Below are 22,370 nucleotides of genomic sequence, written 5' to 3'. Positions count from 1 at the left end.
AAAGCCAGAGAACCAGACTCAGTATTTGAGTCCAGAACATCCTGTTTGAGCTCAGCTCAGTGTCAGTCTGATGCTTCAAAGCAGACAGGAAAAGGAAACTCCAGAATCCCGCTGCAATAAAGCAGTGAAGCCCCAAACTGTCTCTTTATGAGCCATATCAAACCGGATGCTGCTGATCCGGCTGCTGTCGCGTCTTTAAGCTCCAGTCTCGTGGGTCAGGCTCGCCATTGTGTCCTGTGTGTGCATGTCGTCAACAGCCACCACACAAAGAGGAGGGAGAGGAGTCTAGGCCTCGCCTGAGGCCCAGAAAAACACTGTGAAAAACACAAGTTAGGATTAGCTGCGAGTGGTGCACTGACTGAGGGTCCTCGTGAGCTAAGGTGGCGTCTAAATTGGAACCAAATTTTAGGAAAAGAGGCCACAATTGTGTTTTTAGTGTATTTGGAAGGAGAAGATTGCAGAGCAGAGTATAATAGAGCTTTGAATGAGGTTGGACATGTGGTGTCTGATCTACTATGACTTAAACTGCTATGTTAAACTGCATCTATGTATGTATGGTTTCTTCCTTTAGGATGAAGGCCTTGAGTTTAGGCCTGCATTGACGCCACCAAAAAAGTATGCACATGGGGCCCCATACTGGGATACCTCTATCCAAATGAGGAACTGACCACGCATCCATATGATAAACAACTGTATGACTGGTTGAAGTTGCTCTCCATACCTATATATGGTAAAAGTCAGGAAGGTGGGAGTTGGTCAGGGAGAACAGAACTTTGTGATTCCTCTTTTGAAACTGAGATAGGATGATTGACTTTAGCCTCTCCCAGGTGACTCAAGGACCATCTTTTTGACATGGTCTGTTTTTCCAATAAACTTTGTATATGCATCAAGACTTTGTCAGCTAGGTTTTTTCTTCAAGAACACACCCATCAAAGATACAGCAGACAGACCAAATTTGCCTCCATAATGAGCCATGATGGGGGAGAGCCCGTATCCTGGTACTGGACCCAGTAGTTCAAGTTTCTTATATTTGTTGACCAGTAATAGTACAGAAGATTGGGTAAAGCCATTCCACCCAAAGCCTTAGGATTCTGTAACACCTAATGTGCAGTCGGGACAGTTTCTGCTTCCAAATTAACTTTATTTATTCTGTGGAAAAAAGGAAAAAGAGAATATTGGGATACATTGAAACAGATATAATAGGCGCAGGAAGATATTCATATTAACTCTTTTGTTACGATGCAGTATGTATTTGTTGTTCCATACGATAATAGAGTGGGGCGAGTAGTTATGTACATATATCGTTTTCCACTATAATACCTGTTTATGAAATTCTGACAATGAAACAGGAATCTTGTTAACATCAAAATCAGAGATGAGCAGAAAACTTAAGCCACCAACTTTGTTTAATAAGTGGTTATGAAACCAGAACCAGAATGAGCTCTGATCCAAGATTTCAGCCAGTTGACCTTCAAGGCCCATTGAGACAATCCATATCAATCACTTTTAACCCTCCATCACAAGCTTCTTTCACCATATGACCTTTTTTCAGATAATGTGGTCTGTTCCTCCAGATAAAATTAAGATTTATTTGGTTGATAGATTTTATCATTTGATTTGAAATGGCATTAGAGTACATTGGGTATATACATCTTGATAAACTTTCCATTTTGGTCAGATATATTCGACCTAAGATTGATAAATCTCTTTGGAGCCAAATGTTTAATTTACATTTACACTCATTAATTTTAATTTTTATAGATTTACTTTTTATAGATTTTATAGATTCACCTCACTAAGGACCCAAAAATGAGTCATTTTTGGGTCCTTAGTGAGGTGAATACCCAAGTATTTTATTTCTGATTTAATAGGAATTTGGCAGATTTCTTTTAATGGTGAGGAACTCCTGTTGCTTGACTGGAGAGGTGAGCTCTTTGGAGGACTTCATTTCTTCAATTAGAGATATAATACTTTAGCAGTATTCATCATTATTTAGCAGACTTGAATTGAATTTCCAATATTTGTCTGAATAAGTATTTCTTGCTTTAGAACTAATATCTAAGAAAATAACATATAAGCTGCTCATATACTAGAACTTACTTTGTAGCTCAGCAGGTGGGTTGAGATTAGCCAATGGTCAATTCTGGATTTTAAACTATAACTTGAGCGGAACCAAAAGTACTGAGAACCCAGTGAAGATGACTCCAAGCATCAGTTAGACTCAGTTCAATAGAGAAGCTGTTAAATACAGGATTAGGATGACTACATTACTTTGGGAGGACATCGCCTCAAAGCAAGCTTGGAAGCAGCGGTTGTGTGGAAGTGTGAGCCCAGGGTCCGAAGCGCGTATCGAAGCTTCAGTGTCGCACTGCGGCCTCTGCTGTAGGAACAACACACATTTAGCCGGAACGTCGCGGCAGAGCTTCAGTTCCCACCCGGAACGCCAATGCGGTGCACATTAAAACATGGCGGCCAACATAGAGCAAATTTTCCAAGATTTCATATTAAATAAAATCCGGGAAATTGAAGACCAGCATGAAGACCAAGCGTATGTAGTTTGTTTGTGTTGCTGTCAGACAGCTGTAATTTGGAAGGCACCGAGCAGACATGTCAGCCTCCTGCAGCGAGCGGCTGCTGCACAACTTAGCAAACAGAAGCTGAAAGCGAAGAAATGTCAGAAACGCTGCTGCATTTGTTTCCATTGAAATGTGACTGCAGTGCTAGGAGCCATCGCTGCGCTCGGGGGGCTGAAATGAAGCATGTCAGGGTTAAAAGCAGTTAATGAGGGCTGAGGGTTTTCTGTCTAATGTCACAATCTGTTTCTATTCATAAGATCATCTCAAAGCTGCAACAGGCAACACCTCATCTGACTGTGACAGTGCAACAAGAGGTCCAGAAACAGGCTTCATGATACTGGACGTTTAGCAGGCCTGTTTCAGTCCTGTTTTCTCTGCTTGTGTCCTTCAGTGATGCTGAAAGAGGGGGGGACTGCAGAGAAATGGATGGAGCACCAAAGGCCTCTGCAAAGACACACAGAGACTTCAGAAGCAGCACTTCACACAAGAAACACAAAAAACACAAAAGCAAGAGAAAGAAGAGGAACCGAGAGAAGGAGAGTAGCTCAGACTGCGGCGCAGAGCTGAAGCAAAGAGCTAAACATCAGTCACGGTGAGTGAAATTCAGTCATGTGTTTGATTTCTTAGAGAGAGGGAAAAGTCCCACCTGTAGAGCTGATGCTGACATTTGAAGGTCAAACTGGAAGTCTGATGTTTGGCCCAAGCAAAGAAGACTCAGGGAGCTTCAGAAAGCGTCACGCTGGGAGAATACGGCCTGTTATAATCCAGGGGCCATTTTACTTTAGTGGGTATGCTTTATGTCCCCCTGCATGAGTAAAGTGGGATAAGGCTGTGATCCATAGTGGGTTCATTGTGGGTGGATCTCAATAGCTTCCTGCCATTTTCCTGTTAATTCCCACTTTGTAAATGTTCCTGACTCAGGTTTTCTCTTTGCTTCATAGAAGAGGAGCAGCAGCAGAAACAAACACTGAGCGAGGTAAGCCTCTTTATTATACTGCCAACTGTTTCAGCAGCCAGAGTTTACCACAGGCACACTTGGGATATTAGCAGCTGCTAATTTTCCACACTTTTTGAAAGGATCTTTTCCGTGGGCCGGCCCTGTGCTCTTATTTTAAAGTTCAGTCCCTGCTGACAAGCTGGCCCAGGTTCTCTGCTCCTCATGTTCTCCCAGAAGCAGCTGAAAGGTTCTCCGTGGTGGCGGTTCTTCATGTCATCCTGCTGCTCTGCAGGGACTCTGGTCCTGCTGTGTTCTGGCCTCCAGATCAGTTCATATCATCACACTGTCAAATCATTGATCTAAACTGAAGCGTGAGCATCACTGACGAGTGGCCGTCATCTAAGATGAGCTTTTGTTGTTGTCCGTCTTTGGCATGTTGTAGTGTGACCACAGCAGATCATAATTAGGTGCAGTCGGACTCTCTGAGCTCCACGCTCCTCCTTTCACACGTCCTGCTCCTCATCCAGGTCGGAGTGATTAGGAGAAGACACAGGAGCTCTGTGTTTGTTGTCTAATTGGACTGAAACGGTGGAAACATATTTTCATCTTTTAGTTTAGTAAAAACAAAGAAGCAGGACCAAAAACAGATGTGAGTCACAGCAACATCTGCTCTATCAGAGTCACATTAGTGCCGTGTTGGGCCATTTCTCTCCAACACTGTCTCATCACGTTCATTGAGTCGTGGCTGAGGTGCACCTTATCCAGACAGCTTTCCTGGCTGCAGCACCAGATGCTGTCAGCCCTCTTTATATGTCACACACATTATTTGTTGCTGCACCAACACACAGCTGCTCACCTGTGTTCCAGGTGGGGGTCATGAGAGTAAATCCAGATGCCGCAAGCAGCACTCAGCAGGAAAGAGGAAGAAGAAGAAAAGGAGGAAAGATGAAGAAGATTCCTCCGACTCCGACTCTGCATTTGTGTTAAAGCATACCAAACTGAAACGGAGAGAGGAGCTGCCGGACATAATCCCAAAGCAGGTGACAACAGCGCACTTTCATTATGTCCACAGTGCATAAGTCAGCTTTAGTGACTTACTAATACACATTTACTCATTTGCTTCTAATATTCATAGGAGCAAACACATGTCTTTGATTTGTTAGTAGCTTTCACAAGTAATTGTGAAAGTAGCTAACTCCTTAAATGTATACCCTGCTGTGCTTCTGAGGGCCTTACTTCAGCCTGACAGCTTCTTCTCTTACACAATCCTGTCACAGTTGCTCTGTTTAGTTGCACTAATCATCCTGGGACGCGTGTATGTCCTGCATTTGTGTGGCCAGTGTCTGACACAGGGTGCACTGGGCCCAGTTTAGCCTGCATGCGCTAACTCTTTTCTGTTTCACTGTAATAAACAATGTTTATTATTTCTTTGGCTTATACAGAGAATTCTTAAATATGCTGATTATAAACTAAATCTAAGAGTTTAAGTCTTGTGTGGATGTTGGTATTTTGTTCCTTGCTACTATGAACTTGCAATAATATTACAGTGATTGGCACACAGTTCAAGTTTGGCCCATCTCCCCTTTAAGATCATTCTCCTTTGCGCCTCTGGATCTGCAGCACTCCTGCTATCTTTAGACTGCTTCCTGCTGAGCCCGTAGCGCTGACTTTGAACCTGTGCAGACAGCAAACAGCTATTGTTTGATTATAAGGTTAAGATTATTGCAGCTGATGGGAGGTTGGTCACCGACTATAACCCAGCAGTGTTCAGTGCCTGATTAAGGTGAGAAGCACAACCATGAGCATGTTTGTCTCCATCAGTTTGGTCTCCAGAGTCAGACTGTCAGCTCTACTGTTTTATCTTTAGAGGTCTGAGGAAGAACATCAGAAATAACCTCAACTACTCAACTATGGTCAAGCGCCCCAAGGCGTGTCCTGGGTCTGCCCCGGTGCCTCACCCAAGTAGGCATCCAGGATGCATCGTAATCAGATGCCCGAACCACCTCAACTGGCTTCTCTTGATGTGGAGGAGCAGCGGCTCTACTCTGAGCCCCTCCCGAATGGCCGCACTCCTCACCCTATCTCTAAGGAAGAGGCCAGCCACCCTTCAGAGGAAACTTATTTCTGCTGCTTGTGTTCATGATCTTATTCTTCGGTCACTACCCAAAGCTCGTGACCACAGGTGTAAGAAAGCACTTTGAGTGCTCAAATAGAGTAGAAAGTAGCAGTCTGTTTAACCTGAGCTAACTCTGTATAAAAGTGCCACATAAGAAAGAAAAAAATGAGGCTTCTTTCTTTATTGTTCTCTAACAGGACAGCTCCAATAAAGGAATAGGAGATGAGGAAAGACATGGCAGAAAGGATTGTAGTTCACTGTCACATTCCTGCTCCCACCCACATTCCTGCTCACTGAGGAACTCTGACGCTCAGAGTAGACACTACCGTCAAAGGTCTAGGACTCGCTCCCTGTCCAGTACACAAGGCCACAGGACACGCTCCAGGTAAGGTCAAGGTCATTCTCCTTAACTTTTCTACAAACTTATTTTCCTTTGTCTGCTGATGATGGAGCTTCATGGAATGGGTTTCCATGGCAGCTGCATCCAAGCCTTACATCACCAAGCTCAATGCAAAGTATTGGATGCAGTGGTGTAAAGCACGCCACCACTGGACTCTAGAGCAGTGGAGACGTGTTCTCTGGAGGGATGAATCACACTTCTCCATCTGCCAATCTGAGGGAGGAGTCTGGGTTTGGTGGTTGCCATGGGAACGGTACCTGTCTGACTGCATTGTGTAAAGTTTGGTGGAGGGGGGTTATGGTGTGGGGGAGTTGGGCTCAGCCCCTTAGTTCCAGTCAAAGGAACTCTTAATGCTTCAGCACACCAAGACATTTGGGACAGTTTGATGCTCCAACTCTGTGGGAACAGTTTGGGGATGGCTCCTTCCTGTTCCAACATGACTGCACACCAGTGCACAAAGCAGCTCCATAAAGACGTGGATGAGCCAGTTTGGTGTGGAAAGCCTTCCTGGAAGAGCTGGATTAAGAATGGGGTGTTGCTCAAGTTCATACGTGTATGAAGGCAGATGAGGGGATGCTTTTTTCAGTCTAGTGTAGAACAGTAAATGCAGCAGTCACTTAACATTTTTCCAGGTCATTGAGTCATTGAGTTTGCTGTTAATGATTTTTGGGTTAACTGGAAGACCTAGGGACTAACCTAATACCATCCTCAGATTTGTGGTTGACCCACTTGACCTTCATATTTAAAAATGTCTTTTTTAAGACTGTGATACCTGCACTATTGGCCAGTTTATGCAAAAGAAATCAGAGCAACTTTGTGGCTGTAAAATGTGTTTACTGAAAAGGCCAAAGCAGTACGGTGGCCCATCGACAGGCTGTGTCTCACTCACTCTGGAGGAAACTACCACTCGTTATGATTCTTTGGATCATTCACAGTCTGATGATCTTTGTGCAAATAAATGTACTGAAACACTCGGGTATATGACTGATGATAATACTGCTGATGTATATGTAGTATAAAAGGTAATAGCAGGCTGCTTACATGGTACATAGAAGAATATATCTGTCATTGTGATGTTACTTCAGCTCCTCAGAGAAGAAAGATTTAGATGAATCCTTTCAGTCCCACCAATGGCCTCCCAAGTGGCTCCAGCAAACTCAGGGTACCCTCAGCTCCACTGAATGTAATATACAAGCAGGGGAGCTGAGTGAGCCGGGCGTAACAGAGCTGCAGATCCCAAACCAGAGTGTGTCAGGAGACAGGAAAGGAGAGGAACCAGAAAAACTAGGTAAGACTTGTTTGAATAAATCCAAATGCAGTACATGGACAGAAATGTTGGGCCACGGCTCTTTGACTTCAGCTGTTTATCAGTCCTGTTGCCACAGGTGTGTCAGGCTGCGATCCGTGCAGTCTGCCTTTACAGACATTAATAAAAATTGGGTCATTCTAAAGAGCTCGCTGAGTTACAGTGTGCTGCTGTAACTGGATGCTGCTGTTCCAGTAATTCATTTAGAGCAGTTTCTTCCCTCTGAGATATTTCATGATAAACTGTCAGATGTCAGATGTGTTCAGGAACCGTGGTAACTCAGCCACAGTTTGGCAGATCATGTGACGTTACAGAGCGGGCTCCTCTAATGCTAATGGTGTGTAAACACTGCCAAAGCTCTGCTGATTAATAAGGTCCAAACCTGCTCTGCCATTAACATCAGCACAAACTGCATGCTGGGAGCTTCATGGCAGGCTTTCCATGATGTTGGAGGCTCAGTACTTTTGTCCATACAGTGTATTTTGAGCCTTTTTTAAATGTAATTTTGATGATTATGCCCTCAGAAATCTAATAATTCAAAATATTAAAATGCTTAATTTTGAGTTTGAGTAAATCAGTGTTCAAACAGTATAAATACCACGTATCCAGGAGGATACTCAGCACTACTGCATCTTTCACAAAAGGTATTAACAAATATGTAATGGGTATGTTGTTGACTAAAAGATGGATGATTCATGTATACCCTACCATACATACTGCATATGTGGTAGATGTGATCATAGAGATGCCTCTCTAAACTTACTGATGGACAACCATCCAGTTACCTTTGCTGAATTCCTAAAACCTTCAATTTTAGATGTGAATCTATTGAATTAAAGCCAAGAGTCCACAGACCTCCATCATTTCACATCTTTGTGGCTTAGATTTAATCTTTTTAGAAGCAAAACAGATGCTTTGTAGCTTCATACCAATCCTGTGAGCAAGGCTTTTTATTTATGATGCTGTGCTCAGTTAATGTCTTTGTCATGTGATGCTCTAGAAACGTCAGCTTCTGCTGTATCCAAGTCCATGCCAAGCCAGTCCATATCTGCTGAACCTTACTTGACCACCGAGCCCAGCTTCCTTCAGTGCAAGGCATCAGAATATCCAAAGTCCTTTCCTGCAAACGTGAAATCGTCTGGAAAGAAAAGGAAAAGATCGAAGTCTCCACACAGGAAAAAAGAGGAGAAGTCATCAAAGAAGCAGAAAAAATCCAAGTCACCGCGCAGAGGCTACAAGAGGGAATCCAGATCCGTGAGCCCTTCACTTAGGAAGAGATCACGTTCAAGGTAGGTCAGGGGTGCAAAGTACGAAGTACACTGACCCAAACATTAAACCTAAATATACATTTGAGGTATTTGTACCTACAGGTGTGGTCAGAAGTTTCTCATGTCTTTTTCCAGGCTGGAATGATTGGACAGCATACATCTTTAATGAAACTGATAGTTGTAGTCAATCATGATGACTCATGAAAAGGTGATAGGCACTGACCTTATGAAATTAAAACACAATGCAGAACCTTCAGCTCCACCTGAAAATCCAGTTCTTTAAAGATGTGTGCTGTACTTCTACTCTGGAAAAAGAGCAGCTCAAAGAGATCAACATTCATGCCCGTGATGGGTGGGGTGCTAACCTCTGACCTCAGCTGTGTGGGTCTGTCTGTCAGGGTGAAGACTGTTTAATGTCTGATCTAACTGATTCTGACCCATGTTCTTTGTCAGTGTCCTCATCCCACATTCATCCCTGTAGGTTCACAGGACAGTTTGTAGGCACATGAAATCACTCCAACATTCATGTGTCAGATTGATCATGTTCCACAGTACCATGACCTCATATTAGAGGTGACAGCTGGCGTTCCAACAGCTGCACACTTGCAGTTTGCCTCATTGTGTCTTAGTGATAATGATCTGATGAAACCAGCAGAAACATTGCTGGACGTTTTGTAATTACCACACAATACACTCTTCATCACATCCAGGGATTCTGTCCATGAAACAGAATCAGTGACCAGACCTAACCTAAGCTAAGCTAACCTTAGCATTGGTGCTAAGCAGTATGATGCACAAATAACCATAATGCCCCTAACTAATAAACAACACTACCAAATATTTAGCTACACAGTACATTTGTATCTGTGCTTGCACAGAACATAGTGGTTCTTGAAGGTTTGTGAGCTCTTCAGGATTTTCTACATTACATCATAAATCACTGAGCTGCCAGTCAGTGGGATCAACTAATCGGAAAGTTGGCAGTTCGATCCCCAGTCTGCATGCCAAAGTATCCTTGGTCAAGATACTGAACCCCGAGTTGCTCCCCATGCATTCATCATCAGTGTGTGAATGTTAGATAGAAAGCACTTAGGCATAGAAAAAGTGCTTGTATGAATGTGTGTGAATGGGTGAATGAAATGTTGTATAAAGTGCTTTGAGTGTCCAAGCAGAGTAGAAAAGCACTACATAATAACTAGTTCATTTACCATTTACATGAGGTCGGGCACTGTGGTGCTCCAGGAGGAACCCAGGACCCACTGCAGCAGTGTAGGGTCTGACAGGTCCAAGTAGGGCTGGGCGATATGGCTAAAAACTGTATCACGATATAAGTACTTCATATCGGTCGATATCGATAATTATTGAAATTTTCTTTTTTACCTATTTAAAATAAGGACTAGTAGAAAAATATGCTACATTTAAACATTTTATTTCAACATTATTTAAACATTTTTATTTCAAATTTAACCTTCCTCAGAAATGGCAACACAACCATGAAAAACACTCAAATAAAAAACCATCCTTATCCTTATATATATTAGTGCTAGGAGGTGCTTTAGTGCTTTAGGAGGGTCTAGAGCGTGAAGCAGATTTCTGTAACCTTTATAACGTTTGGATGATTTATCATAAGGCACTGATGAGGAATACCTTTCCATAGTGGTCTGTTGCTGCGGTCTTGCAACAGTAGATGCTGGTTGCTGTCGAACTCAGCTGTGCTCCAAAGGGTGGGATCGGCTAAGGTGGTAAAACAAGTTAGTCGTATTGCCGGTCTTGGTGGGGACGACAGTCCTGCACAATATGCAGACAACACTGGTCTGAGTACGGTCCGACTGACAAAATCAGAAAAACTGCCACACCGGTGAGCTGACCTTTGCTGTTTTATTCACAATTTCTTCGCTCGCTGTCGCGCTCATTTTCCACTTTTCACCATGCGTCTCACACCAGGCCGGTTCAAGCAAGTTACACAAACAAGAGGGCATGCACGAGATAACGAGGTGGCGCAACCAAGTTTGATACTGCTCCATGATTGGCTATTAGCGTGTCACTCCATACATTGCTAGGCACCAGAGGACCGACCAACCAATCTTGCTTCACAGGCGGGTGCATTTAAAGCGGAATCTTTGCTCTGGTTTATTCCAATGAAAAAAATATATATCGAACGTTCTATCGAGCGCATTTTCTATTGATATTGATTACGTGTCTATCGCGATACATATCATTATCGTTTTATCGCCCAGCCCTAGGTCCAAGGGTTTCATCCTGGTACCTGATGGCAGTCAGGGTGCTGTTGCCTGTAGAGGTCTGTGTGTCCCTCCATGGATATGCCTCCCAGACCATCACTGACCCACCGCCAAACCGGTCATACTGAATGATTTTACAGGCAGCATAACGTTCTCCACGGCTTCTCCAGACCCTTCACATGTGCTCAGGGTGAACCTGCTCTCACAGGGCTCCAGTGGTGGACCTGCCAGTTCTGGTATTCTATGGTAAATGCTAATCAGGCACCACGGTGCTGGGCAGTGAACACAGGGCCCACTAGAGGATGTCGGGCCCTCGGGCCGCCCTCATGAAGTCTGTTTCTGATTGTTTGCTCAGAGACATTCACACCAGTGGCTGCTGGAGGTCATGTTGTAGCTCTGCAGTGCTCATCCTGTTCCTCCTGCACAAAGGAGCAGATCCTGGTCCTGCTGATGGGTTAAGGACCTTCTACGGCCCTGTCCAGCTCTCCTAGAGTAACTGTCTGTCTCCTGGAATCTCCTCCATGTTCTGAGACTGTGCTGAGAGACACAGCAAAGCTTCTGACAATGGCACGTATTGATGTGCCATCCTGGAGGAGTTGGACTACCTGTGCAGCCTCTGTAGGGTCCAGGTGTGGCCTCATGCTACCAGCAGTGACTCTGACCCTAGTTAAATGCAGAACTAGTGAAAAACCAGAAAAGATGAGGAACTGTGAACTGTTCCTGTTTGGGGGGGTGTCTCATTGTTGCCCCTCTAGTGCACCTGTTGGTAATTTGATGAACACCAAAGCAGCTGAAACTAATGCCCCCCCCCCCCCCCCCCCCCCCCCCCCTCCCCCCCTCTGATACTGACTGACCACATCAGTATCACAGAGGTTTACTGACTGATGCTGAACTCTGATTAAAGGGTTCCTTTAATTTTCGTGGGTAATGTGTTTATATGGAGATGTAGTTTTGCTCTTTTGCAAATAAACAAGACTGCGTGTTGTTTTGTAGGTCACGGGGCCGCAGGTCAAGGAGGTCATCCTCACGGTCAGTGTCACGAAGTCGGTGGAGGGTCGCTTACAGCCAGAGAGACCGCTGGAAGCGTGAGCCGAGTCGTTCCCCGGTGCTCATCCTCCGCAAAAACAGATCACCCTCCCGGAAACACGGCAGCTCGAGTAGCAGCCCTCAGCGCATCAGTGAACTGGGTCAGAGACAATGAAGTCACTCGTGTGGATCCATTATTGTGCTCTTTGTGTTACTGCCATTTTGCTGTTGTTGTGTATAGCAAAGAGGTTTCCATTGTAATGAAGTCACTGTATGTGACAGAGACAAACTCAGCACCTGGTTTTATATTCAAAGAAGAACTTAGTGGTAAAACATGGATCAGGTCTAACAAACATGCTGCTCTTCCTGTTTCTCAGATAAGGACCAGTTGCTGGAAATTGCCAAGGCCAACGCTGCTGCCATGTGTGCCAAAGCTGGCATGCCCATCCCTGCCAGCCTGAGATCCACAGTGCTTCCTCTGGCTCTGCCAGCTATGGCTATGAATGCTGCAATGGCCAGTATGACTGCTGGTAGGAATCTGGCTTCTTTTATTATCACTGCTCCATCCACACAGACGGGCTCGTTGAGGCTGAGCTTTATTGTCATTTTGTGCTGAAACCATTGCAGAGCCATCTTTATTCTGAAAGCGTGCAATCATAAGCTGTCATTTGAACTGGCTGACTGGGTTTGACTTCATATGTGTTTGCTGTGTTTGATCAGCCTTTATTAAACAGTAAAGCACACCTCTGTGTGTCCTTGTGTTTGAGTGCCTCTCTTTGTGTTTTTACCACTGAGCAGTGATTTCTCTGGAGCAGCCATGAAGCTCTGATTGGCTCAGTCTTCAGCTCCATTATATGTTAACCAGTGTGTGCTGTTTGAGCGCTGGGACATGTTGATGTGGGCTCTGATTGGATGTGCTGTTATTTTGTGTTTTCCTGTGTAGCCCTGCTGTTCTTCACTGCACACAAATTCATAATAATGAGTTCATAAAGATCAGAACTATAAGCAGAATTAATAACATCGGCATCAGAATATTATACATGTGAGGCGCTCAACTCTAATTTGAGTTGGCCGTTGTGCTCGTGGTTCACTGGTTCCTATCTCCTTCCCTTTTTCTGTGTCTCCTCTCACCTGTAGCCACGGTGACAGCAGCCTTGTCTAACATTGGCTCGTTGTCGTCGCTGCTTCCTCTGCCTTCCATTACACACAAGCCGCCTCCAGCCCCCACCCAACCCAACACTGCAGCTTTGGAGGAAGTGAAAAGGAAAGTAGCAAAGCAGGCCAACAGCCTCAGCATTAAAGAGTTTACTGACGTAAGTCTCATGTTTCATATGGAACTAATATGTGTTTACTCAAATCTGCACAAGTTTTTAGACAGAAGCTGGGATTGTTTTGATTTTCACATCATTTTAATGCAGCTCAGTTTTATTTATATGGCTCCAAATCACCACAGTCACCTCAGGGTGCTGTATATTGTAGGCTATAGACCCCACAATAATACAGAGAAAACCCAACAGTCAAAGCGACCCCCTATGAGCAGCACTTGGTGACAGTGGGAAGGAAAAACTCCCTTTAACAGGAAGAAACCTCCAGCAGAACCAGGCTCAGGGAGGGGGGGTCATCTGCTGAGGGGAGAGAGCCAGAGATTAATAACAATTAAGGATTAAATGCAGAGCGGGGTATAAAAGTAAATAAGGTGAATGAAAAGAAGTGCATTATGTGAACCCCCCCAGCAGACTAGGCCTATAGCAGCTTATTAATTCTGTGTTTAGCCTGGAAAAAGAGTTTGTTGCTCTATAAAAAAGCCCTCCGTAAAGCTAGGACATCTTACTATTCATCATTAATTGAAGAAAATAAGAACAACCCCAGGTTTGTTTTCAGCACTGTAGCCAGGCTGACAAAGAGTCAGAGCTCTGTAGAGCCGAGTATTCCTTTCACGTTAACTAGTAGTGACTTCATGCATTTCTTTACAAATAAAATTTTAGACATTAGAGAAAAAATTATTCATAACCATCTCAAAGATTATGGGGGTGGCTGTAGCTCAGTAGGTAGAGCAGGTCACCTACTGATCGGAAGGTCAGCGGTTCAATTCCTGGCTACTCCAGGCTACATGCCAATGTATCCTTGGGCAAGATACTTAAGCCCAAGTTGCTCTCCGACGCAACCGTCGGAGTGTGAATGTTAGCTAATTAAAAAGCACTTAGCTTAATTAATCATGGAAGTGCTTGTATGAATGGGTGTGCATGGGTAAATGTAAAATGTGTTGTATAAGTGCTTTGAGTGCTCAGACTGAGTAGAAAAGCGCTATATAAGAACTAGTCCATTTACCATTTACCATTATTCTTCATGTTCGGCTGCTTTCAGCACTGCTGGTATTTGTTTAGTCTCTTTTGCTGCAGTTGATCTTTCAGAGTTAACTTCAATTGTTACTTCCTCCAAACCAGCAACATGTTTGTTAGATCCCATTCCTACTAGACTGTTCAAAGAAGTCTTTCCAATTATTGATGCTTCAATCTTAAAAATGATCAATCAGTCTTTATTAGTTGGCTATGTACCACAGACCTTCAAGGTGGCTGTAATTAAACCTCTACTTAAAAAGCCATCACTGACCCAGCTGTCTTAGCTAATTATAGGCCAATCTCCAACCTTCCTTTTCTCTCAAAGACTCTTGAAAGAGTAGTTGTAAAACAGCTCACTGATCATCTGCAGAGGAACGGTTTATTTGAAGAGTTTCAGTCAGGTTTCAGAATTCATCACAGTACAGAAACAGCATTAGTGAAGGTTACAAATGATCTTCTTAGAGCCTCTGACAGTGGACTCATCTCTGTGCTTGTCCTGTTGGACCTCAGTGCAGCTTTGATACTGTTGACCATAACATTTTATTACAGAGATTAGAGCTTGCTATAGGTATTAAAGGTACTGCACTGCAGTGGTTTGAGTCATATTTATCTAATAGACTCCAATTTGTTCATGTAAATGGGGAGTCTTCTCCACACACTAAGGTTAATTATGGAGTTCCACAGGGTTCTGTGCTAGGACCAATTTTATTTACATTATACATGCTTCCCTTAGGCAGTATTATTAGAAAGCACTGCATCAATTTTCATTGTTATGCAGATGATACTCAGCTTTATCTATCAATGAAGCCAGATGACACACATCAATGAGTTAAACTGCAGGAATGTCTTAAAGATATTAAGGCCTGGATGACCTCTAATTTCCTGCTTCTAAATTCAGATCAAACTGAAATTCTTGTACTCGGCCCCACAAATCTTAGAAACATGGTGTCTAACCAGATACTTACTCTGGATGGCATTACTTTGGCCTCCAGTAACACTGTGAGAAATCTAGGAGTCATTTTTGACCAGGATATGTCCTTCAATGCACATATTACACAAATATGTAGGACTGATTTTTTGCATTTGCGCAATATTTCTAAAATTAGAAACATCCTTTCTCAGAGTGATGCTGAAAAGCTAATTCATGCATTTATTACTTCTAGGGTGGACTATTGTAATTCATTATTATCAGGCTGTCCTAAAAGCTCCCTGAAAAGCCTTCAGCTGATCCAAAATGCTGCAGCTAGAGTACTGACAGGGACTAGAAAGAGAGAGCAGATTTCTCCCATATTGGCTTCTCTTCATTGGCTCCCTGTTAAATCTAGAATAGAATTTAAAATCCTTCTCCTCACCTACAAGGTCTTGAATAATCAGGCCCCATCTTATCTCAAAGACCTCATAGTCCCATATCACCCCAACAGAGCACTTCGCTCTCAGACTGCTGGCTTACTTGTGGTTCCTAGGATACTTAAGAGTAGAATGGGAGGCAGAGCCTTCAGCTTTCAGGCCCCTCTTCTGTGGAACCAGCTCCCAGCTTGGATTCGGGAGACAGACACCCTCTCTATTTTTAAGATTAGGCTTAAAACTTTCCTTTATGATCAAGCTTATAGTTAGGGCTGGATCAGGTGACCCTGAACCCTCCCTTCAGGGTTTTTTATTTTTATTTTTATTTTAGAGAGTTTGATTTTCTGTTGCATGGCACTGAACAGGAGTGGCCCTCCAATCGCATTGTACATCCTGTATAATGACAATAAAGGCATTCTATTCTAAGAGACCAGAGTCAGCTGCCATTAATAGATCATTTGTGATTTTAACTAACGCAGACTCGGTGCTGTGTAGAGGACGAAAACCAGACTGAAATTCCTCAAAAAGATTATTATTTGAGAGGTAATTGTAAACCTGGTTGGTTACAATTTGTTCAAGAATTTTAGCAAGGAATGGAAGATTAGAGATGGGCCGAAAATTATTCAAATTACTAGGATCAGCCCCCTGCTTCTTTAACAATGGAGAAATAACAGCTGTTTTAAATGGCAAAGGAACTTGACCAGAAGTAAGAGAGAGGTGCATGATATTTGTTATAAGTGGGGACAGAGGTGACAAGCAGATTCTGACCAGGTAGGTCGGCAGAGGGTCTAATTGGCAGGTGGAAGCTTTGGATTTCTGAATAATGGCAGATATTTCACTAGTGGATGGAAGGAAAAAACTAGAAAAAGTGAATTGCAGGACACTATTTGGGATGGGGCAGACACAGAATAGCTCTGAGAGGCTAATTGCTGGTGGATCTGTTCAATTTTAGAGTTGAAGAAGTCCATAAAATTGTTGCAATGTTCAACAGTGTACATGTCACGTGATAGCAGATGAGGAGGTCTGAGAATAGAATTCAAAGTAGAGAACAGTATTTTAGGATTTGCTTCAGCAGATGTAAAGAGATTAGCATAATACTCAGTCTTGGTTGTAGACAGAGCATTCTTATAGGTTTGAATATGGTTGGCATACATATCTTTATGAACCATAAGTCCAGTCTTCCTAAAGAGGCGCTCTAGATGGCGACCCTTAGCTTTTAGGAGCCGGAGATCTGGAGTATACCAGGGTGCAGGATGAGAAAAGGAAACAGTTCGAGTTTTAACAGGAGCAATATCATCCAGGATGTTCTGAAGTCCACTGTTATAATGAGTAACCAGGTCATCCAGAGTAGATAGATTATCTTTACTAGCAAGACTATGAAGTTTATCAAGCAAAGTCAGATGATCAATATTTTTTAAATTTCTAAAGGAAATAGAGCGAGCTAAATTAATATTCGTGACCGGAAAGTTGATATTAAAGGATACCAGTTTATGGTCAGATATGGTGAGATCTGATAGAGTGCAGTTGAAGGGAGTTATTCCAGAACAACAAACCAAGTCCAATATGTGACCTTTAACATGTGTAGGAGAGTCAACACATTGCTGCAAACCAAAACTGTCCAGGCAGGATATAAAGTCCCTGGTGAGTGGATCAGCAGCATTATCAATATGAACATTGAAGTCGCCCAGCAGGATAAAATATGGTGACATAGTAGATAACGAAGACAGACATGCAGAGAGTTCATTTATAAAATCCGGGCTTCTTTTAGGTGGGCGATACAGAACTGCTAAAACTGTGGGCATAGCTCCTTTTATCTGTAGGGTGATACATTCAAAGGAGGCGAAATGAGGTACAGGGATAGATGTAACTTTCAATTTCTCCTGGTAGAATACTGCAAGACTGCCACCACGACCGGTGTCACGTGACCGAGACATGTAAACAAACCCAGGAGGCGTTTTATAAGAGTCTCCAAACTTCTGCCAGTCAGACTTACATGTCAGCGTCACTTGCAGTGATTTTGAGAAACTTCAGGACCTAAAGTTGTAATATATTGAAACTATTATATAAAATTGTTTCTCTGTTTCACATAATAAGATGAATTACATTCATGAGTGCAAAGAAAATATGGAGAGAAAATGAGCCTGGGAACAAAATGTGGGTAAAACTGAGAGGTTTAAGATCAGTAATGGATTAAAGAAAATCCCGGGTACCAAAGCTATGTTTTGTAACAGCTGTGAAGATCATCAGCCTGCAGTGTGGTAAAACAGAGTTGCTTAGTACTTATTACTCACTAGTAGTACTTACTGTGTGTGTGTGTGTTTGCAGAAATGCAAGATGATTGTGGACAGTACAGAAGAGCTGCCGGTGGCAGTGCCTCATGTTTCCGATGAGGAGGATGATCAGAAGCCCTTTGGAGGATCAGCTCTACGAGAACCAAAAGCAATCAGCTTCAGCATTAATGTAATGTGCACACACAGAAAAGCAGCTACGACCCACAATTATTTGGACAAACACAGGTTTCACAGCTTTATCTTTATGAGGTTCCATTTAGGTGCAGACTAGCCTGAATTCAGCAGGTTCAACAGGAATATTCTGATTTACAGCCATTTGTTACACAATCCTCTCACTTAAGAGGAATAATATTTATTCCTAAGTGTTTAGGAATTCTTTATGGGCATTAAAATACATGATTGGATGCTCATTGCAGAGCGTTCCACTTCATACTCAAGCTCGTAGCCGGGGGGGTAGGAACGTACATCGACTTCGCTTTCATGCTCCGCCCTCTCTTCACCAATCTGGACCAGTGCAGCATCCACATCACTACATCAGTGGCTCCAGTCCGTCTGTCAGTCTCCCGCTCCACACTCCCCTTACTCATGAACAAGACCCCGAGACTCCTCCACTTGGGGCGACAACTCATCCATGACCCGGAGTGGGCGCTCCGCCCTTTTCAAGCTGAGAACCTTTGATTGGAGGTGTTGTTTTTCTTTCCCACCACCTCACACTTTGCTGCAAACTGCCCCAGAGTGGGCTGGATGTCATCACCTGATGAAGAACCACATAATCTGCAAAAAGCATGAAGAAGATCCTGCAGCCACCAAAGGGCTGCAGGATAGAAATCCTGGCTGTGAAACTGATGGACGGAGTCAGTGATAAGGACAGCCCTGGCAGTGTCCGGGCTGCAGGAGGCTCAGGAGGTAGAGCAGATTTGTAGCTGCTGCCACCTGTCTGCATTAAAGCTACAGAAGTTAAAATATGCAGATGAATTTTTAACCCCGTCAGCATCCTGCTTCATATGACAGTGATAGCTGCAGCAAGCAGGAGTGAATCTGAAGAGGGCGTGGGCTGTACTTATTTCAAGGCTTTAGTAACATTATTTTAGAGATTTAGACTCATGCAGAAATAAATAAAATACTATATTAATTCAACTTTAGTAGTATTTAAAAATATAAAAAATTATTTTATGTCTCAGTTTATGTATTTGACATTACTGTACATGTGATTATTTAGTTTTGCATTTTAGAAAGTGTTTATTAAATATGATAATATGACATGCAAACACAGTGAAGGGGGTTAGTTCTTTTGACAGACGCATACAGTTAAACTATTAAAATCATTGAAATGTCTAAAATGGAAACCAATAAGCAGTTTATTTTAAAAGACCTGTGCTTATTAATAAGACAAAAGTATTTATGTGATATTTGACTACTCAATGGAATAATTGATAGAATAACCAGACTACAGCAGAGGACGTAATGATTTGATCTCCTGCTCACTTCCAAAGAAACAAACAGTCTCTAAATTTTATGGTAGTTTCATTTTAATGGAGAGACAGAAGACCCAGAATAAACACAGTATGTAAGAGTTAGATATTGATTTGCATGTCATTGAGTGAGATAAGTGTTTGATCCCAGAGCCAAACGCGACTCAGTACTTGGTGGAGAAGCTCTTGTTGGCGAGCGCAGCAGTAAAAGCTTTCTTGAAGCCGGTCACCAGGTTTGCACCCATCTCAGAACGGACTGTGGTCCACTCCTCCTCACAGTAACTCTACATCCTTTAGGTTTTGTGTTTCAGGCCAGGATCGTTCAGATCATTAAAAAGCTCCTCCTCCTGTAGTTCTGGGCTGATCCTCCACCTTTCTCATCATCATCCTCACCCCATGAAGCAGGATCTTACATGGAGCTCCAGACTGAGGGTGACTGATGGTCATTTCTTCCATTTCTGAATGATCACACCAGCAGCTGTCACCTTCTCAGCTTCCTGCTGATGGTCTCGTAGGCAGTCCAGCCTCGTGCAGGTCTTTGACACCTCTTTTGTCTTTGCCCCTGGAGGTGGAGACGTTGGAGTGGAAGTGATTCTGTGGACAGGTGTGCTTTATACACACAACGAGCTGAGATCAGGAGGATCTGTAATTAATTAATTGATTGATTGAGGGATCCATAATTCTGGTTGTAGGGGATCAAATACTTACTTCACTCAGTGAGGTGCAAATCAATTCATAACCTTTTCTGGATTTTTGGTTCATGTTATATTTCTCCATTAAAATGAAACTATCAAATTAAACATTAGACTGTATATCCTCAGATAAAGTCAGCAGCACTCCACCCTCACAGTACACCATGTGAATCGAGCATCACTTTTCCTTTCTGAGCCTCCTGACGGCCGACTGAAAGTGTCAGTCCACGGCCTCACTGAACTCCTCCCACAACCCTGCTTCTGCTACACCTAATGGCAGAGCCTCCACTTGGCCTGTCAGTACCTGCCAGTTGCCTCCAGACTGCAAGCTAACCTAGCCTGATAGGACGCCTCCTTCAACTTAACCTTTCACCTCAGCTGTCCACAATCTGTTGCAGGGATTGTGGCCACGACAGGCATCTGCCTTGTAGCCACAGCCCTGCACGTGTGTCGGTAATGAAGGTGTGGAACATAGTCCATTCAGACTCAGTGACTCCGGTGTGCATGCAGTGAACCGGGGAGATACAAGTACCCCACCCCACCTTGTTCACTGCCTCTCACTGAGGGCAATTCCAGACTGGACTCCAGTCCCTCTCCAGGAGTCTGATTTCAGAGTCTAGGTGAACCCAGCTATATCTAGTCAGGATCTATCAACCTCACGCACTAGCACTGGCTTCTTTCCCACTGGAGAGGTGAACTAGGTTAAGTAGCTAGGTATTGTACTGCCAGGGCTTCCACCCATGACTGCTGCCCGACTCACATAGCACTGGACCCCTGTAGTGCCTCTTGCAGGTGGTGGGTCCACAGGAGGGTGTGCCTAGCTGGGCCCCGGGGGTTAACGCCCGGCCATCAGGTGCTCTCCCTCGAGCTCGGCTCCAGTAGCCCTATTCCACGCAGGGCACACTGTTCTCTTCTTCACAGGGTTTTTCTGATCACTATAGTAGAAGTTATGTAATAAGTAACATATTTGAAACAAGAAATAACATTTTACAATTTTTGTCCCATCAGAACCCGACAGTTCGTCCAGTGGTCCGTAGTGACGCAGGCATGGCCAAGGAGTTCCCGGTGTCTTCAGGCTCACAGCATCGTAAGAAGGTATGAAAAGACGAGATCTGAGGCTACACCAATAGTACACTCACAGTCTTTATTGGGAACACTCAATAATAACTTGTAAACATGGGCACGGATGTTCCAAATCCATAATTTTCTCTTTTTTCCACCATTTCGGGTGATTTGAAATCTCCATAAACGTCCTCTCCTTAGCGCTCAGTGATGGACGCACTTTTCTTTCTACGTGGAGTTCATGGTTTCCTCTGTGTTTGCAAGGCTTCGAGTGCCTGAGATAAAAACCCGATTCCCCCTCTGACATGCGTTATGGTAAATATGAGGTGTTGGTGTGCAGTGCCTTTTTTCTCCCAAACATAAGTTGTGTATTTTTGTAGAAAAGTTGAGATTTTGTGGGAGCAGTGGTTCCTGTCATGGTGTCCTTCTTTAAGCACCATTTTAATTTCTTTTTCTTTTTTGTACTGAAGCTGTGAATAAAGATTTATAGTCACAGGGATTTCTGCAGGTGTCACCTTTGGGTTATTTTTCCACATCTTTCAGGATCTTACGTTGGTCGGATCGATCCCAAGAGGAGTTTCTCGTGGTGGATTGATTACCTTCTTGGTCTTCAGAGTCAGTGGCATGGACGCCCAGACAGTGCAGAGACACCATCATATTCTGAGTCAACAGAAAATACATTTGTTAATGAGGATAACCTCTTTCAGTGAAGGCCGTCAACATTTTGTTGTTCCTGCTGGTTTAATGTTTCATCTGTTAAGGATATAAACTCCCTCAGCAGCATTGTTAACATCTGCTCCAGAATCACAGGGTCAGGCAAAGCGATTCACTCTGGAGATATCAGCTGCTAAAGAAGGCAACAAACATGAAGAACTGTCCTGATCATGTTTGTCTTCTGAGTTCAGGAAGTTGCTCTCAGGTTGCCTCTACCTTGTACTCAGAGCAGAGCCAATAGATGACAGATAGGTAATCAAAACCCTTCGATCGCTCCTTCAGGTGTCGTTTAGATTAACTTCTTTTCACGATTCTTCTTTTTTAGAAACGTTTCTCAGTCAATCTATTTTTTCATGTCTCTTGTTGTTATTGACTTCGGTTTTTGTTGATCGGTGCCTTGGCATGTAACAGCGTTGGTGATTAGTGTTTAAGGATTATAGATTATGTGTATGATGGTGAGAAGATTTCATGGGTAATTTGTTGGAATCAATAACCTGAATCAGTTCTATTTTTGAAAAGTAATCATCAACAAAATATGTGCGCATTTTCTTATTCCAGAACTTTGAACTTCACTCTGAGTTTTTCAC

At 43.3% G+C, this 22,370-nt stretch overlaps 1 protein-coding gene across 1 annotated transcript in view; it reads left to right on the top strand.

Annotated features, from left to right (window-relative positions):
* The first annotated feature begins 2,422 nt into the window (after window positions 1-2,422).
* sonb (SON DNA and RNA binding protein b) overlaps window positions 2,423-22,370 on the top strand; it is a 33,424-nt gene continuing 13,476 nt past the window's right edge. The window contains exons 1-12 of the mRNA XM_030750043.1: window positions 2,423-2,548; window positions 2,968-3,168; window positions 3,518-3,552; window positions 4,381-4,553; window positions 5,827-6,014; window positions 7,115-7,317; window positions 8,336-8,624; window positions 11,837-12,030; window positions 12,247-12,399; window positions 13,007-13,182; window positions 17,878-18,012; window positions 21,016-21,102. Coding sequence (XP_030605903.1) covers window positions 2,466-2,548; window positions 2,968-3,168; window positions 3,518-3,552; window positions 4,381-4,553; window positions 5,827-6,014; window positions 7,115-7,317; window positions 8,336-8,624; window positions 11,837-12,030; window positions 12,247-12,399; window positions 13,007-13,182; window positions 17,878-18,012; window positions 21,016-21,102 — 1,917 coding nt within the window. The 5' untranslated portion in view covers window positions 2,423-2,465. The remainder of the gene's footprint in view (window positions 2,549-2,967; window positions 3,169-3,517; window positions 3,553-4,380; window positions 4,554-5,826; window positions 6,015-7,114; window positions 7,318-8,335; window positions 8,625-11,836; window positions 12,031-12,246; window positions 12,400-13,006; window positions 13,183-17,877; window positions 18,013-21,015; window positions 21,103-22,370) is intronic.

This window comes from Archocentrus centrarchus, chromosome 2 (assembly GCF_007364275.1).
Source record: "Archocentrus centrarchus isolate MPI-CPG fArcCen1 chromosome 2, fArcCen1, whole genome shotgun sequence".
NCBI classification, from domain to species: domain Eukaryota; kingdom Metazoa; phylum Chordata; class Actinopteri; order Cichliformes; family Cichlidae; genus Archocentrus; species Archocentrus centrarchus.
The sequence above is the reverse complement of the archived record's forward strand: the minus strand, read 5'-3'. Positions and strand labels throughout refer to the sequence as shown.